General features: G+C 44.4%; 1 protein-coding gene across 6 annotated transcripts in view; it reads left to right on the top strand.

Annotated features, from left to right (window-relative positions):
• The window catches only part of LOC118507192 (calmodulin), a 32718-nt gene that overhangs the window by 9470 nt on the left and 4981 nt on the right, over positions 1–18267 (top strand). For all 6 annotated transcript variants that reach the window (XR_004905611.1, XR_004905612.1, XM_036045265.1 and 3 more), the window contains 2 exons: positions 701–875; positions 14081–14323. Coding sequence is in view for 4 of the 6 variants with exons in the window: in XM_036045265.1 (XP_035901158.1) it covers positions 701–875; positions 14081–14323 (418 nt within the window). In the remaining 2 variants the exon portion in view is untranslated. The remainder of the gene's footprint in view (positions 1–700; positions 876–14080; positions 14324–18267) is intronic.

The raw sequence follows: 18267 nt of genomic DNA, 5'->3' as shown, positions 1-18267 counted from the left end.
AGGTTTCGGCCGCTTGAAATTAATCTTGTTCTCACGTTCTTGCAAGCGTGAGACAGTGCTACGTTGCCATTCACGTCCCGATCGACGATAATCGCATTTTTCATGGTTCGTATTTTATAGTTTTTGCGTTCATCTTTTTTTAGAGCGACCAACTGGGCAATAAGTTATGTGCCGTGGTTGTATACCTTACTAAGTAACGTTTCATTAGTCGAGGAAGAGATTAAAACATATTTCCAAAACATGTGTTGCGGTGCAACGTGTTCACCGGAGAAAGAAGCACATGGATTTGTGTGTTGTAAAAAAAAAAAAACGGAAAGGGGAGAGTAATAAACTTGCTCCAATCAATCAATCTCCACAGGTAGAGGGGTTGAAGTTAAACCCATCAATATCTTCTAGGCGAGCTATACGCGTGTGTGTGGTTGTATGGACATGCCAGTGATTGGTTGTGAACTTTCTACCGTCAGTTTAAAAAACAGATTGACTGGCAATCATTCGGCACGTACACTAGACGCATCCGGACAAATAATTATGGTTGAAAGAGTTGGAAATATTTACAACCCAGAGATGTGACAGGTGACGGCGATGTGTCCCTTTCTACTGCGTGATTTTAATTTCGCATGATTGTATTGTCCGTTTGTTTAACAGCAGCTGGATTAATATCGTTTCTATCTCTTCTTCTCTCTCTCCCCCTTTGTAACAGGCCGATCAACTTACGGAAGAACAGATCGCTGAATTCAAAGAAGCGTTCTCGCTGTTCGACAAGGACGGCGATGGCACAATCACGACCAAGGAATTAGGCACCGTTATGCGATCGCTAGGTCAGAACCCCACAGAAGCAGAACTGCAAGACATGATCAACGAGGTCGACGCGGACGGTAAGTGTTGAACGGTTGCAATTTAATTGGACATTCGTTAGAATTCCATTCTCTCTAATTTAATGGCCTGGCTAGCACACCACTGTGTGTATGTGTAACATGGTGGTTCTCCTCCACGCTTCACTGATCCATGGTACGGTTTCACTGAAGAAAGCGATGTATAAGGGGGAGGGAATTAGATGATTATTGGTAGATGTCCACTAATCATTGACAGAACTCCGGGTCCAGGAACAGCTGACCACCACGACGCGAACCACATGCTTTGCGTTGAGGGAGATTTATTCCCTTGTTTTTTTGCAACCTTTTTGCTACAATTTATTGCTTCGAGTTGAAATGATTTGAAAACTTTTTCGAACTTCCACGCGCGTCTAAAAGGAGCAGTGGATGGTGTGCTGTAATCGATTTTATAATGATCCAACTATCACATCTAGAAAGCATTATGCTAATCGGGTTTTCTGTGTATGTGTGTGTAGAGTACGTGTAAAAGAAACGTACAAAGAGAACACGGCGCTGTTCGATGTTCAAGGACCGAAAGTTGGATAGCTCATTAGAGGCTATGAACTCTCTCTTTTCTTCGGTACGGATTTGGTTGCATCGATGCTGCCTTGTGGTGGCTTTGGCTGGGCGGGCATCTCACGAGTCTTTATTGGAAAACTTACAGGCGATGATTGGGCGCTTCGTAAACTGGCACGCGATCGGCGCATTAATCACCACCTCACTCCTCGGAAAGGTTTCGCAATCAGATTCGAATTATTTTCCAGGACTTTGCTGGCCAAAGACGACGACTGGAGCTTTGGTTTGCACAGAACCACAACACGACCCTGGTGTACTGGTGATGGTCGTTCGTACTAATGGTCTCCTACCCCGTACGATGACTACGATGATGTTGATTTTGATTGTGACCTTCGATAATTCTTAGTACGGCAAGGTAGTGGATTATGTAGGCGGTCTGGCGGTACTATTTAGGAACAAATTTGGACGAGGCTTAGGACCAAAGGTCACATGTAAGGTTTCCGATTAGTAGCAGTAGCATGCCTTCTCTGTAAAGGTTTTGTGTTACGAAAAAGGGGTGATGTTGATGTGAACACACTGTGAAGGGGGGGAATTGCACAATTTCTGGAGAATTTTTTTTTCCGGTGGACGACAACAACGGCCTTCCACCATTATTACTTCGTCACATTGCTTGTGAGAACGGCTGGGTGGTACACACTCCCTGTTTTATGTGTGTGTGTGCCGGTGGAGTTTGTCCTTTTATGGCAAACGGAGAGAAAATGAGTTTCGGAAACTATCGATCCGGGTTTTGGGAGGGAGGGGGAGGGGGGCAGCTCTGAGACTAAGGAAGGCGAGCGAGCAGCACATTATGTGTGAAGCAAGCTCATTTGCAGCAGGACAAATGGACTCTGTGGAGAAGCATAAAAACCGGTCATTAATTGGATTTCCACCAAATGCTCTCTCTCTCTCTCTCTCGTACGGGAATGTCCTTCATGTTACATACACAAATCCACTTTCAGCCGGCTTTACTCTGTACACCACCCGAACGTATGTCGCTCTGGGGAGTATGAAACGATTATATACGAAACATCAAATATATGTAGCAGGAAATGAGATCATCCGTAACACTAGAGCGCAGTAGAAGCATAGCGCGCACGCCAGGGCTCTTGCTAAAACTCTGGGGTGTACTCTGTACATGCACAACGTCCTCGACGCCGAGAGCCTTCATATCCTGATTGAAATTATTCCGAAGACCGAGCTAAATGGATTTGAATAAAGCAAAAAACGGTCAAAAATAGAATTACACATTCCTTTTTGTGTGCCCACTGCACTGTAACTTTTCCGGGATGAAAGACATCATGAACAGCAGGGGACCGGGGAGGGGACTAAGCAAGTGGAAGGAAATAAGTTGTTTTATCGTAATGAATTATTCATCTGCTTCATCCGAGAGAACTTTTTCCCGCTGTATTAAAAATGTTTGCGACTTGTACCACATTTTGATGGGTTTTGTGGAACTTTTTTTTAAGCATATTTTATTACTTTCATTATAGAGGATAAAAAGGGATCGAAAATGTGTTTCCCTCCAAAAAAAAAAAAAAACTGGTTCATTCATTAAGCTTCATGTAATAGGCAACCTCGTTGATAACCAGCATATTATTGATTTGAAGTTGAAATTAATGAAGAAGCCATTTTTTAAAGGCTACTTCCTTTCGTGTCCCCCGTAATGAGAATATCATTATTCACTGTAAACTTTTCGGGAAATTGCTTCAAGCAAAACAAACAGGATGAGAGGGAGAGGTTTCGTTCCTCTTCTGTTCAGGCAGGCACGGGTTTTCCGTGATAATGATACACCCACCGTGATATTCGATCCTTTTAATACAAATACTGTGTATCATAATGAGCATTTCTTTCCTCACCATTGCGCGCCTTCTCCCCTTTGCCGCGGATCGTTTGCATGCGATATCAATAATTATCCAGTCCAACAATACCGGCCGGTGTTTCGGTTGCTCTATTTCCCTCATTAGTTTGACGGATCGGTGAAATTAATTGAGAGGCACCGACTTGAAAATATCTTCCGCGTTGGGGGCACACTACAATCATTTTTCTCTTGAATGAAATTTTGGTTTGTGGTAGAGTAATCTGTACACGCAGAGTAAATGGGTAATTATGAAATTAATTCCTATTTGGAGAGACTTTTGTGTTATATTCTACTAGAAGCCGGTATCGCGATAAAATTCGTTACATTTTTTAAAGTCGTTAAAAAAGGAAGCACAATCGTCAGAAACTGTTGGATTTGGCTGGCATTGCGAACGCATTGCATCGGGGTGGAAGGGTCCTTTTTCACCAGAATTTTCCTGAGGCTCTCAAGTCCATGTATGCCCCACAGGATCTCTGCATACATCGGTGGCAGATTATGTGGGATACAGATAATCTGGACAATTTTTATATTCAATCACTGCTTAAGTGGTGTCCTTCAATCCTTGGTGCATTGGGCACTGGGTGTGCGTCTTCAGTGTACAGAACAGGTTGACTCCGAGTGGCTGTTACCTCGGATAGCTTATACCTGATTATACCTTGATAGCTTATGGCCAATCCCTATCCATATTAACGGGGCCCTTTTTTGCTTCGGGCCCCAAACATTTGCTTAGTATTCTTAGACTATAAAGAGCTTCATGCGATTGTGCTATCGCAACTGGTGTAGAAAACTAGGCTGCACTTGTGAAAGAGGAAACTATACCAAAGAGAGCACGTTTCGTCGAGCTACACATACTACCAGATCAGGAACGTTTTTTTATGAGAAACTTGTCCGTTATAGTAATTTTCGTAGTAACCACCTCCTTCCCAAATAGAAACAGAGCGCACCGATGACCCTGATGAATTAGCTTGAAACCTGATGAAAACTGTATCAAAGATAGACAAAACAGAACATCCTCTAAGAACCATTAAGGGAATTTTGAATTAGAGGAATTTGATTTTTACAAAGATGAACTATTACCGACTGTTCAAATCTGTTAACTGCTAGGCGATACCGGCTAATGTTGCCTCTCTTAGCCGTAACCGTAGTACTACTACTGCTATGGCGGTGTATATGGTTGTGTAATAGTAATTGCAAAAGCGGGCAGAAAACCCCCTAGCGCGCGTGTGTGTGTCGCAAAACCATTGGCATAATTGAAATATGGGATGCTAATGGAAAACGGGTTAAAGCCACCGCCCTTGTTTATTGCGAAGCGCGTATATGGGTATGCAAATCCAGCACTGTTCCATCAAACCAGTGTAGCAGCAGCAGCTCGCCTGCGCGCTCTGACGGTCGTATAGGTATGTGTTGTTTTGTTTCAATTTTCGTAATAGGTAGAGAAGAAGGACCACCACCCTTCTGGTGGTTTTGGATCCAACATTCAGCTCCCTGTTTAGCTGCCCTGTACTGTACGCAGCCCATGTGTCGTAAATATGAAAAGAATTCCGAAAAGGAATCTGCTATTATGTGTGTCCACGGTTTTTTTGCGCTGCTTTGGAGCGGATTGCTTCGTAGCGGTGGCAGGAACGTTCTACCCAAAAATTATCAAATGGCAAGCTCGGGCGGTGGTGTGGTGTGTGGTGGCTTTGAGCCAAAAAGGTGCTTCTGTGAAGCAACAGTGTGTCATATCGTGTGCGGCCAGCAGAAGGCGGCATGGAAACGTGGGTGTTACGGGAGGCCAGATATCGATCGTTTTCCTCCAGTGGTGGTTTGGTAGTAGCATCGAGGAACAACAGCCACACAGTAGCAGCAGCACCAGAGCACGACAGTAGCTGGCTGTATAAAGCACACACACACACAAGCCACCAAACGGTAGAGCGCTTGTGCGCAAGCCCATCTGCTATTAACACATAAAAAACGGCCAACACAACACAGCTATAGAGCAAAGATTTCCAGAAAGATACCGCAACCACCAAACCCAAAGCCATGGTGGCGGAGCTGGGGAGAGAAAGCGTCCCAGGGAAGAGAGAGAGAGAGAGTGTGTGTGTGCTGCGGAAAAAGCTTTCCCATCCAACACACTACTACCACTAGCACTGCGGACTATTGAAAGTTTCTCTGTGTGTATAAAGGACAGAAGAGAGCAATGGCTTTTCCATGCCTGAGAAAATCAACACACACTACTCGCCTGCCTATCGCTGTATGTGTGTTTTGAATACAGCTTTTCATCTCGCTGAAAGTCGTACGTCTTCGTACGATAAGGCTGTGTGTGTGTAAACTCTTAAAAGGTAAAGCTCCGAGGTCTGCGTTGCATGCGGGACAGCAAGAGCAAGCATTGTACACCTGGAAATTCTTAAATCGCTTCCAGGATTGCTATTGCAAAACCCAGCAACACCACCCACGGTGTCCAATAATGCTATCTGACCCAACGGAGGGGAACAACGGTGAAGATATGGGTGGGGGAGGAGGGTGGAAATTGGTTCTGCGCATTAAAGTACGTGAAGAAACACTGTTGTGAAACCCACCCACCCTCTCGCTGCTGCCGTTCTGGTGCAGCAGTCACAGGAAAAATAAACAACAGGACTTTTGGACCGGGACTCTGGAAAGCTTTTGTAAATCAGGGAACAGGAAATGACTCGTCCGTTTGATTAATCAACGAGAAGCGAGGGGGGGACATTCATAATGTGATAAAACTGGGCAAGATTTGTCGCTCATTGGAAGAGGATGTACGGTGACCACCCTTCCAATGAGCGACAGAAATTGCTTGGGAACTTGACAAGAATAAAGGATGTGTGGTTAAGCTGGGTAACTAAACTAAACCCGATCAACGACTATGAGAAACGGCACGATCCTTATCGCAACAAATATAGTCTTCTACTCCACTAAAATGAGGATATCATAAAGTACTGGGCGCCTCCATCGCCTTGGAAGGAAAGGCGAGTTCTAAGAAATGTTAAGTAAAATATAAAATATGTTTTATATTTTAGATACGCATTGAAAACAAGAGGCCATAAATGTAATTAAAATAGCAAATGTATTACCATTCGAGAATTCGGACCATGTACCGACAGCGCAGAGGGAGAGTAGTGCACGAGGGAGTTTGTTTCCTCCCCTGTGGCTGAACTCCACATCAGCCTAGACTTCAGTGCTTCGTGCTGGTCCTGACAGTGATGATGGAGTGTTGGTGACGTCATTTTGTTGTTGTTGCTGCTTCCCCCCCCCCCCCTCGTCGTATCCATAATCCTGATGTGGGTGGGGGCCGCCTGGATGGCCTTATTCGTGGCGTCAAATTCCGGCTTTTCTGTTCCATTTTAGCTTTCTTCATTTTGGTTTTGGCGATGATGATGGCGAATGAGGAAATATTGGGCGTCGTCGTTGCCTTGATGTGTATCGCGTTGGCGTCTATCCATCGTCGTCGTCGTCGTCGTTCCATTAAACTCGTCCGCACCGAAGAAGTATGCTTGTTTGGGTCGATAAAAAAAGGAAGGAGTGCTGGAACTTGTTCCCGTGCCAGCAGCACCCTCTTCCTTCGGGTAGTGGTGGTGGTGCATCAACCTCAACCCGCGCCCCGCTCGGTTCGATAAATTTAGCATCCTTTGTAGAGGAAAGCTTTCAAGGAGTTGTCATTCTTCGAATTTCGTGTCAACAATCTCGTTGTGTTTTTGGAATCGTACCAAATTTTCAACTCTCACACAGGCAAACACACAGGCCAGGCTGGGAGGAATGGTCTGTGTGTGTGTATGTGGCGTAATGAGTTTTGAGACAAACACTCTGTCCGTGCCTTTGGATGTGCTCCTTTTTTTCATTTTCATCAGCCACTATGTAGTAGCTTCAGCAAATCGAGTTTCATCGTAATCTCGTGCGCGTGTTCTAATGCCGGCAGCTTATCGGAAGGTTAGCATGAAAAAACTGGCAGCTATTGATTTTCCGGCATTTTCTAGGAGTTTCCCGGTTGTGTGTCTAGCAGCAGCATAGCACACACACACACACAAAGCTCCGTTCCCGTTGTCTTAATGATTTACGGGAGGGTTCCTCAACCTCCGGAGGACTGTGTGTGTTTTTTTTTTCTTGAGTGTCAATTTTCGAAAGCCGATTTATTATGCTCTCCGCCTTTTTAGCCCGAGTGCGGTTTTACGAAAGCTGTCAAGCTGTTGTGTGTTGTGAGGGTGGACGAAAATGGCTTCATGATGTATACGTATAAATCATCCAGTGTAAATAGTTGTTTGCGATTTGAAAACAAGATGCGAAACACAGCATGCAGACACGGGGAAAGACATATTGGTTAAATGTAATTTTGTGAAACAGGAACAGGACGAGGATCCCTTCGAAGAGGAGGGTAGTGTTGTTGTTTCAGCAACGATGGATAGAAAGTCAATAGGTTAGTATATGGACGAAGGAAAAGACAATTCGATGTCGATGTGACGCAGTTGTGTGTACGTCAATTTATTTTTGGATGAACCTTTTTTTTTGTTGGACAATTCCCTTGGAAGATAGGACAACAACAAAAAACCTAAGTGGAAGAGTAGTTTATCAAGATCGTTTCTTTGTGTCTGAAGTTGAACGAAAAATGATGTTACCCCTGCCGTCGTCTGGATCGTGGTTTGCGGGTAACAAATTGTCGACTAGAGTAATTTACAACTTGTGTGATAAGAGCGGCAGGAAAAACGAGTTCTCATTTGTAAGAAGCTTTATAAGTAGGGCAGGCAAAAACAAAACTCTGGGGGGGAAAAAAACCCTTTTTCTCTCATGAGCAATTACGAATGCAAAGTACACACTCCCGCAACCGGATGTGGTTTGAAATAATAGTCCACCAAGCAGAAGGCGGTACAGATCTTTAGTACAGTAAAACATAAAAAAACAACATAGTTTTCTTGCATTGTGAAGCTTTTGTATTTTTCACCGGGAAGGGGACGATCTTGACGTCACCATGAGCCGGCAAAACCGCATGCTAAATTGCACCAAAAAACCATCGTCATCTGAATGAGCTGTGCTGTTTTATTACCGGCTAACAGTAATTATCCCGGAACAGTGTAATCTTGTGCCCTGTGATGGCAAGAAGTACTGGGCGCCTCCATGCAGTAGTGCCCGGGGAGAAGGTTTCATGTTCCGTATGCTGGTGCAGCAACACACAAACAGCCGGGGGAAGAGAACAATTAATTTAAAATGTAAATTATGATTTGCCATAACGGAGCGAATGGCCCGGGACTGTGTTATCTGATTATTATGTGCTGATACACAGGATACCGAAAGCTCGCCACCCGGTGGCCATATTACCCCGAGGTTGCATGATGGAATGGATACACCGTTATGCGGGTTGTTTTGAAATAGAGGGAAAAAAGCTTCTTAAGCTAATAAATAGTTAGGCGGACAATAACAAATACGTAACCCTGTGTGTGCGTGTGTGTATATCCCTTTCGGCCCTTTCTGCGCGCCTATATAGCGCGACGATTACCAGTTAACGTGCGTTTTGCACTCCAGGGAAAATGATACCCATTACGAAAGGCAACCAACACCACAGCCAATGGCAAAAGCTGTGTGCGTTATCCGGATATGTGTCCACGATAAGCGCGCAGTGTATCGCGCGTTCAGTATGCACAGTATGGTTGTGTATCCTGGGCGGCTTATAGACCTTCCCTGGAGGGATTGATTATGGCGTGTGTCCTGTGCCGTGTTCCGGCGCTCCTCCAGTGTCTTGCCTCTTGATCCAAACACTGACCAGTCGGGACGTGCTGTGTGGTGGTGGTGGTGTGTACGTAAAAAGGTGCACAGGTCACGTACTATAACGATCTGATAGTGAACCCCTTTCTCGTCTGGAGGCAATTGGGTCTATGTTTTCGTACGCTCCCAGTGCTGGTGTACGAGGATATTCTCGAGAACGGGGGAAACAAAAGAATTGTAGATGTGGAGGATGTGTTGGTGAAGTGTAAGAATAACAATTTACTTCTCTTTTCTTCGTTTATAGTTCGTAAATCTAGGAAGTTTGTGTGCTACAAGTAATATTCGTATTTCATCGTCTTTCAACATAACGATAATGTACGAAACGCAATTAGGCTTGTAATCTGTTAAAGCTACTGTTTATTCTTACCACCTACATAATGCGCTTGATGATTTATTGCATATTTAAAAAATATAATATAAAATTACTGTCCCTATCTCACCATGATAAGAAGTCATGGACGAGTAGTAGTTATTAAGACACTTAAGGAGCATCATCGATTTTGTTTCATGACGCCACAAATTGTCGATCGTTTTGCAGCCGTTCGTGGTGCTGCCATCGTTAGAAGCCTGGAAGGGTTGCAATTGTAACAACATGTACGCACGTCTGCTTCACACCTCGTTAAATTACGTCAATGTAACGTGGCCCGTAACCACCCGGGTTCGGTGGTGATAGCATCGTTCCACCGCTTCCCACACCATTGGTTGGGTTTGTGTGTGTATGTGAGACTGTTTGCAGTTATCTTTTGCGAGTGTGATTAAGATCCACCTGCTGCTGCTGCTGCTGCTCCAGCTCCTGGTGCCTTTTTGCTTATCAGTTTCGGCTTGTCTTATCTTCTAATATGTTCATTTGGTTCAGTTGTGGTATGCAGTTATGATGCATGTTTTCGCAAAGAATACGATACACATTTTGTATTTCACTGGGTGTGGTTTTTATGTTGAACCCCCAGGATTTCGTATGAAAATTTCGTGAAATTATTAGAAAAATTTAGAATAAAAAAACACATTTGAACATACATTTGTTGGCGCATAGACAAAATGGACGGCATCGCGAATGCTTTGAATGGGAATCACTTAAACGAGAAAAGGACATCATCATGCTCTTTTGGTTTTATGATGGCTTCGTCCATTGAAAACGTCTGCTGCGCAACTTCAAAGGAAATGCCACGAGCACAGTTTGTTGGATAGTTGAACTTTAGGAATTTCTTATCGGTTAAACGGCGACGTCGAGGCACTAAATAGCGCTCTGATGTTACTACGTGTCTCCTTGATTGCGCTGGTATGCGCAATGGGAAGTTTTGGCTTTTGGCCTTTTGCTTTGAAGCTATTTGCAACAGAGCATTCAATAGCGAAAATTGAACTGGGTTTCTCCTAGTGCTGTGGCGGTATTACGTCTGTGTGAAAATGCCTTGTTCTTTTGCATTGCATAGCTTTAGCAATGTTCCATATTTCAGCAATAAGCAGAACAATGGAGGAATTTCATTTTCTTTCCATACATCATCTTTATGGGTGTTAGGTTTGGATTCAATAGTGGCATCAAATATTGATCTAAGAAACAATTCTTTAGCTCTTGTGTCTTGTCTTCTGGTTCGCTTTCTTTATCCCTTGGGAGTTGGTTCATACTACACAAGTAACACACAATCCTTTTGGTAGAATGCTCCTCTATAACCCATTATTAGGTCGATGGTAATACGCGTGAAAAGATGGCAATTACCTAACCGCAGCCGCCGGTAGGTCGAGTAAGGAGGAGGATACACGCATGCTAGTAGTATGGGAGGGACATCGTAAAAAATGGGGTGGGCCCATAAATAATCCAAAAAGGAGCAGCGCAGTAAATATGATGAAAAAAAGGGATAACAATGAAATTTATTGTGATATTATACATTTTCTCGTCTGTTGCCCGGCCGGCCGTCCGGTAGCTTTGCCGTGTCCCCAAAAAGAAGGATATTTGGAGTGTTCTGTGTGTGGTGTGGTGGCATGGAAAAGCTTACGCTGAAAGAAATCCGCCAGTCAACAAGGATCAAAACAGTGAAAGGCACTTTGGCAATAGATAATGTATTTGGACTGGATTTTTTTGTTTTGTTTCGTCGCCCTGTTTATCAATGTGGCGCTGTCGTGAATAGCTTTGCTCCTTCCATGACACGTTCGTAAATCGTTCAAGTTTGTTTGGGGCTTATGCGTGTGTGATGTATGCTCACAAGGCTTTCGTTGCCGTGATTCCTTTCTGTTATACCTTGCACGAGGTCGGTTAATCTTCAGCACGAACTTTGGTGGTATCGTTTGCACGATGTCCTGTGGCTGTCCGATTACCATAGAGATACAATGAATAATATTTATTGGTCTCCTACACGTAGACATGTCGAGGTGAGGTTGAAGTTTTTCTTTTCTTTATCGTGTGTCCCTTATGGGGGAAACTATATTTTATGGAGCGTGTTCTCCTTAGCTCGCAACTTTTCTTTTGTAAATCCGTGGCTCTGCTGCTGCCTGTGTCTTGGGCTATATTTCTGTACTGTCAGCAGCGTTAGTTTATAGTCCGTTGAGCTCAATAGAATGTCGCCGAATGCCGAAGAGCTGCTATTCTACTGGAGAAGCTTCGCAGTAAACAAATTCTACAATGTTGTAGCTTCGATGATGCTCGACCGTGGAGTATTTCTTCCTTGTTGAAGACCGCTTTTGTAACAGTGCGACGCCTTAAATGAGCTTTTTTTCCCCTCTATCCATCTGTCAAATCGATATGCACAAGATAGGAAATGAACAAGCATAACAGAGGATATATACTGAAAAGCACCCCAAACACGCACAAGAACAACACCCGCCTGTGTCGGTGTGTGTGTGTGTGCGTTTGACGGCCACGACGTAGTAGCTAGGCCGTTACATAGCTGTTACCCACCCGTAAGCTCTCATTCGTAATCACGCTAGTTTGACATAAAAAGTTTTGTACCACCCACCATCATCGGGCGGGCCAACACAACGGCGTACGGTACAAAACACATTACAATAAATTTCCGTTCCCTTATTGTGGGCTACCGGCATTCCGGTCCCGGTGACGACGGCTACTACTCCTCCCAAATCCTGAGCTTCGGGTGGGCTGAAGTCATTACGATATTGCCCCGGCCCTGGGAAAACCAGTGCCCTTTCGGAATTCGGAGCGAACGAATCAATTCGACCCCCTCCTGCAATCCTCCACAGCACTTTTCCGTCCCCTCCTGGCGAGGCTGGGGGAGAGCAATGAGTCCACCAAAAGTATTATAAGCACACACACAGACACAGGATAACTCTTTGTTTGACGGCGGCTTGTGGTGGCGGCGGTCGTTTTGGGGTTTGGCCCGTTACCCAAACCCGGGGCCGTGCTTTTGGATTTTATGGATAATGGGTAAAGTTCGGGGTAAAAGCAGCACAGTGCAGCGTTGTCGTGTGGTTCACTATTTTAGGCAACCTATTTCACTTCGCCTCCGGGATAGTTACGGTTTGCGGTGGGAATGAGGTTTACCAGCAGGGGCCCCTCCTTATCTATGACCTCTATTGCCAATCATGTCGTCGTCGTCGTCAATGGGGCACTCCAATGAAAGGTTCTTTGCGCCGTTGTGTGTCCTTTGGGTTGTGTGTCCGCCTGATGGTCCTAGTCTTGGGTGCGCTGGTGGCAACCTATTTCGTGGTGTGATTGTGGTGTTCGGCTATTACGACGCAAGGGTTCGATAATAGTGGAAATACCAACAGTTTCCGAGATTAGAAATCAAATTGGATCCTATTCAATCCGGCGATCTCTGCTCGGGTTGCCATTTTTCCGTTCGGTTTTTTAAAAAGGTTCTTCCTTGGAATGTAATCGGTTGAAAGCAAATTTATAATAGACAATTACTTGTCTTGCTCATACGGCAGGACCGGGGTTCAAATCCCAACCGGACCGTTCCTCCGTAGTAAGGACTGACTATCCAAGTTCGTGGTGACATGACCCAAGAGTAAGAGGTCGTTTGGACAAGAAGAGACAGAGAGAGAGAGAGAGAGAACTTGTCTAGAGGGAATATAGCCTTAGGCATTATCATGGTATATAACGTTTTAATTTACTAGAATTAATATTCTCCAAATGGGGGGAAATTGTTTTTCAATTTATTCATTTCTACGATTTATTGAGACTGGACTCGGTCCTACCTTGGACTAAATAATTGAAACAGACGACGATACCATTACTCCCTCACCAACCAAACAACCAGAGTCAACATGGTAACTCCTCTCTCGCTCACCCGGACAAGGACATAGCCTGCCCATTCCTACGGGGCGAAATAAAATATTATAGGGGATGGTTCAATCTGTTTACCGTTCGCGTTCATTAATATTTCAAATCAGAAAACACCTTTTACCGACGCCCGAAAAATTGATCGTGTGCCACTGTGCCCTCTGTGCCGGGTAGGAATATGTAAGGTTTTTTTTTGGGGGGCCAAGGGAATTGTGATTTAGTCCCAGTTTGTTGTGAAACCATATTATGTAGGTGTGTATGCGGAGGGTAAGAAAATGTATTACTTTCCCCAAGTAAGGTAAAAATCGATACCGAAGGACCGTATATTATGCAAGAAAAAGATAGCTTCTTCCCTTCCCAGCTGCGTTAATACCGACGAAAGGGAACTTAAGGACTCTTTGACGATAGTCCGTTGGTGTAAGCTGTGTGTGCGTTTTTTTTTTCTCTTACAAGACGTTATTATATATTTATACACTGCTAGCACAAATGTGTGAGCGGCGGTGCGTTCCGTTGCGATATGTAGGATCTTTTGGCCTCACGAGACTCTTACAACTTTAATATATTTATGTGCGTATCAGCAAGAAAACCGTGGTGGAAACTTTAACACGCGTTCCCCACGTTGGTTTATCCGGAAGTTGCGTATAAGAATGTAAAATGGATGCGGAGCCACAGCATTAAATTGTTAATATCGTCAAAGTTTTTGAAAACTTATTATCTAATGAAGCCGGCCCATGCATGAGAGAGCTACAGCGAATGTAAGCTTGATTACTAATGAATGTTCCTTTCTACAACACCTTCTCCCTTCTTTTCCTCCAGGTAACGGCACGATCGATTTCCCCGAGTTTCTAACAATGATGGCTCGCAAAATGAAGGACACGGACAGTGAAGAGGAAATCCGGGAGGCGTTCCGAGTCTTCGACAAGGATGGCAACGGTTTTATTTCGGCAGCCGAGCTGCGCCACGTCATGACTAATCTGGGCGAGAAGCTAACAGACGAGGAGGTCGATGAGATGATCCGTGAAGCCGATATAGATGGCGATGGCCAGGTTAATTATGAAGGTACGTAGAATGTAAAGTTAAGAAGAAGAAGAAAAAGGATTGACAATGGAACTACTTGCGAGATTGTTGCAAGGAGCAAATTGTATATTCAGAGTTTCCCGGAAAACCCGGACGACAAAAAGTGGAGCCGCGCGCTGCATTTGGTGAAGGTGAAGATGGGGTGGGAGTTGGGGGTGCAAATCAATCGAACACGTTTGATCGATATGACGCGGTAATGTTGGTGGCAAGTAGCAGCAGCAGGCTTCAGAGTACGTCGTCTACCCTAAGGGAGAGAGGACCCAGTATTGGAACGGGTGGCAAAGAATAATACTGCGCCATCAGTGGTTGTCAGGGTCATGATTTGAATTTTGTTTTGTTTTTTTGTTGTTGCATTCCCAGAGGACGCCCTGTGTGCCGTGTTTACTGTTCATGGAGGTTGTCAAACCGCCGGATGCGCTTGTTTTTCGTGAACAGTTTTAACGCATTTAAAGCAGCGGTAGTAGTAGCAGTAGAAAACATACTTGCTTTATTTTAGGTTTGGCTTTTTTTTCTCGTTTTTGCTCGCTCCATTGGTCTTTTTTTTTGGCCACATTCAACGTGCCATTCTCCGTTCCACCGAACGATTGTTGAAAGTTGCATTTCAATCATTTGTTGACTTTCCCATTCACTTGCGTTTTAGAGCTCTCACACCCCCCCTTACCGACCTGGTTGGTTGGTGGGTGGGAACGGGTTCGAGAAGCTGCCCTTTTGCCCCTCGCAGTATGCCACCTACAGCAGCGCAAACGTCTTTGAAGTACACGATTGTTCATCACGAACTCCTCCTGCTCTCGGGTTGGTTGTTGGGCAGTGTGCACAAGCCTACCGGTTTTTCGAGCAGATTTTTTTTCTCCTCTGCTTCTTTTTGAAGAATTTAGTCAAGTGGAAGGAAAAGGGCTTTAGGAGAGTAAGTATATGCACATAAAGCAAAAGGGGGGCTTTTTAGTGTAACTTTGAAGATATCTTCAAAGCGTGGCTGCTGCTGCTGAATGAAAACCTTTTTTTCTTCTGTCTATGGGAGTCACAAAGCAAACCTTAAACGATGGCAGCGGCATATTGTGTGGTTAAAACGTATTATATTTAGTGTAGAAATACCTCTGGGGAAACTGCAGTGCCGTGTGGAATTTTTTGTTGTTGCATGTGTGGAAAAATGCACCTTTTCTCTCGGTTGCAATGGAACAAACCGCATCGTTACGCACCAGATTGTACAGATGTTGCAAGCTGATTCACAAACATTGCACTCTTGTGCGCCAGCAAGTTGATATTGGCATTGATGCAATGCACCACACACACACACATGGGGCGAAGGCTTCGCAAATATGATATCTTTATCAGCCTAAGAAGTAGACTAAGACCAAACCAGACTAAGGGCCCACAAATTACATGGAACACTTATGGGCCTATTCTACTGCCTTAACTCTTGATCATTTTTTTCCCCGATTGAACAGCAGAAAGTGAAGAGTTTTAATATTTTATAGATTCTTCACACCACCATCCGTATTATTATACGATCAGATGAATGATGATGACGGGGTGTGTTTCAGTTCAAATACGAACCGCTTATCGCGCGAATGTAGTGTAAAATTGCCTAGCACGAAAGTTGTTTCGAAACACGTAAACTCGATAAAGCAAAACCTTTAATCCTTTTGTGTTTTTTTACGCTGCCTGCCAGCCGCCTACGTCATTCAGAAGTAGATTAGTTGGGGTAGCGCAAACAAAAAAGGCCATTTCAATTTTTAATACATCCCTTGGTCGTCGGTACAGATTTAAGCGGTGCTATTTTTGTAACGCGGGTGTAGAATATAGTTTAAAGCACGTTTTCTTTAGAAAGTGTTTTTAAAAAATCTTTGCCAAAAAGTTGTTATTATGTAAATAAATATTTAAATTTCTCTCACGTCCGCTTGAACTGATGACTCCACAGCTATGATGAGTGTGTCTTTGAATGCTTCAAATTACACTTAATCAGATCCCACTAGTTGGTTGATTGTGAAGGTGTTGCCACTACTTCCACGCATCACATGTTTTATTTGCGCCTGAAAACGTCGTCATCTTGTTCGCAGTTTGCGGCTACAACAATCGCGGGAGTAGAGGAATGAATTACTCATGCGCACCACCCGGCTTACTCATCGCAAGAAGTTGCTACTCGTGACTCGCGTGTGATACGAGAAACAATCACTCTCTTCCTTCAATACCCACCAACCCTATGTGACGAATTACGAACGCGCCCTGCCTTAACAATGCAAAAACATAAGCAAAACGATCGTTGATCTTTGGCGAATCTGTGTTTCGTTTGACCTTGTTCGGTAAAAAAAACCTTGCAGCACGGTTAAAAGAAAGTAAAGATTGTTTCCTCGTGCTCTCGACATTGAGTCCGGGAGGGGAGGGTTGATGCCGCGGTGTTTTCATTCGAACAGATCGAACAACAAACTGTTAATATGCCTGCCCAAATGATGGTACCTAGATCGGGGGTGGAAGGGTGGTGTTCATAGAGATCTTTTTATAAACGAAATCACGGGACAACCCCGCCCGGTTTCTTAACGATCATCGGTAATGAGATCCTGTTTTGTTGTGCATGGTCAGGAACTGTTGAGTGTGATGTCGATCGTGTGACATGATAATTGGTCGTGTGGTAATTGGTTAGCTATTGAAGCTAAATTTTTCTTCAGTTTCTCCAACTTGGAAGAGAGATAGCTACTCAGAGTATTTAAAAAAAATGTCCGCTGTGGAAATTTGTAACCATACAAGGGAATCATACCTACAGCTAAGGGGAGGGGTGATTGGAGCAAAAGCATCCATTTAAAAATCGTTCGAGATAGCCTCGTATGCATTTTGGTGGATGGTGTGCAACATATGGTTCCGTTCGTAAGCACCTAAATAGATTTATGGCAAACTGTACTTGGCGCACTTCCGTCTTACGATTTGTTTATGACCCCAAATGTTGTGCTGTACAAATAGTCTTGTTAATACAACTCTCCCTACAACCATCGCACTCCCCCAAGGTGTACCAGCGACGTCATTTGTCGAATCTGCGCTCGGATAATTTCATCCCCGAATGGCGGCTGCACTGCTTTCGGGTTTGCTTTGTGGGGATGACAGAGTATGTGTGTGACACAGTAGTGGGCGAAGTTGGTTCCGTTGGGTACAATATGGATTTTATTTTGTTTACATGGGACCAGCAGTGAATGTGTGTGGTGGAGATTTATCTTCCCTGTGTGATCCTGCAGACTAGCTCAAAGTACACCCTCGGATGGGTTGTGTCTTGCTTTGTGGGTCGTAATGAGAATGCTCTCGCGAAGGCATCGCTCTACTCTATTACCTACGTCACAGGCGGGCGGCACACATGTGTCGTGGACACGTTGATGCATCTCGTATTCACTGCAAAGGTGATGGGGGAACGCTTAGCGAAAAACGATACACCAGCCCCAGGAGGAGAGGAGGGGGGGGGGGTGGCGCTGGTGGAATCTGTTGTGAGGAACCCAGGGACACAGGCAGGGCGCTTGATTATAACCAGAACCACGTTCAAAGAAGCTGTAAATAATCATCTAAACCATGGCGAAAAAGCACGAAAAAGCTGGCGCAAATACACAACCAAAAGAAATTCAGTTTTGTGTGTACGCTCGGTGCTTTTTTTAAATACTTCTAACGAGAAACCCGCTACTACCTATCATAAAGATAATAATGCGGTTATTTGGCGCTGGGTAGCAGAGTAGCAGTATTAATATTTGCCATGGACGCGAAGCGTGATGTGAGTGTGTTTTGTTGCCTCAGTTCCGCTTTGGTTGGCTGGAACTCTGGATGTGGCACACACTTGAGAAGGACGTGACGTGAAAATTACATCCCAAACGGTTTGTTGTTGTTCCGAAACGTCCAGCAATCATATTTCAACCGGTGGATATTGTACGGTCGAGCACAGGAGTTGATAGTCTGTT

The sequence above is a fragment of the Anopheles stephensi genome, chromosome 2 (genome assembly GCF_013141755.1).
Source record: "Anopheles stephensi strain Indian chromosome 2, UCI_ANSTEP_V1.0, whole genome shotgun sequence".
In the NCBI taxonomy this organism is placed as follows: Eukaryota; Metazoa; Arthropoda; class Insecta; order Diptera; family Culicidae; genus Anopheles; species Anopheles stephensi.
Note: the sequence above shows the minus strand (reverse complement) of the source record. Positions and strands in the feature narration are given on the sequence as shown.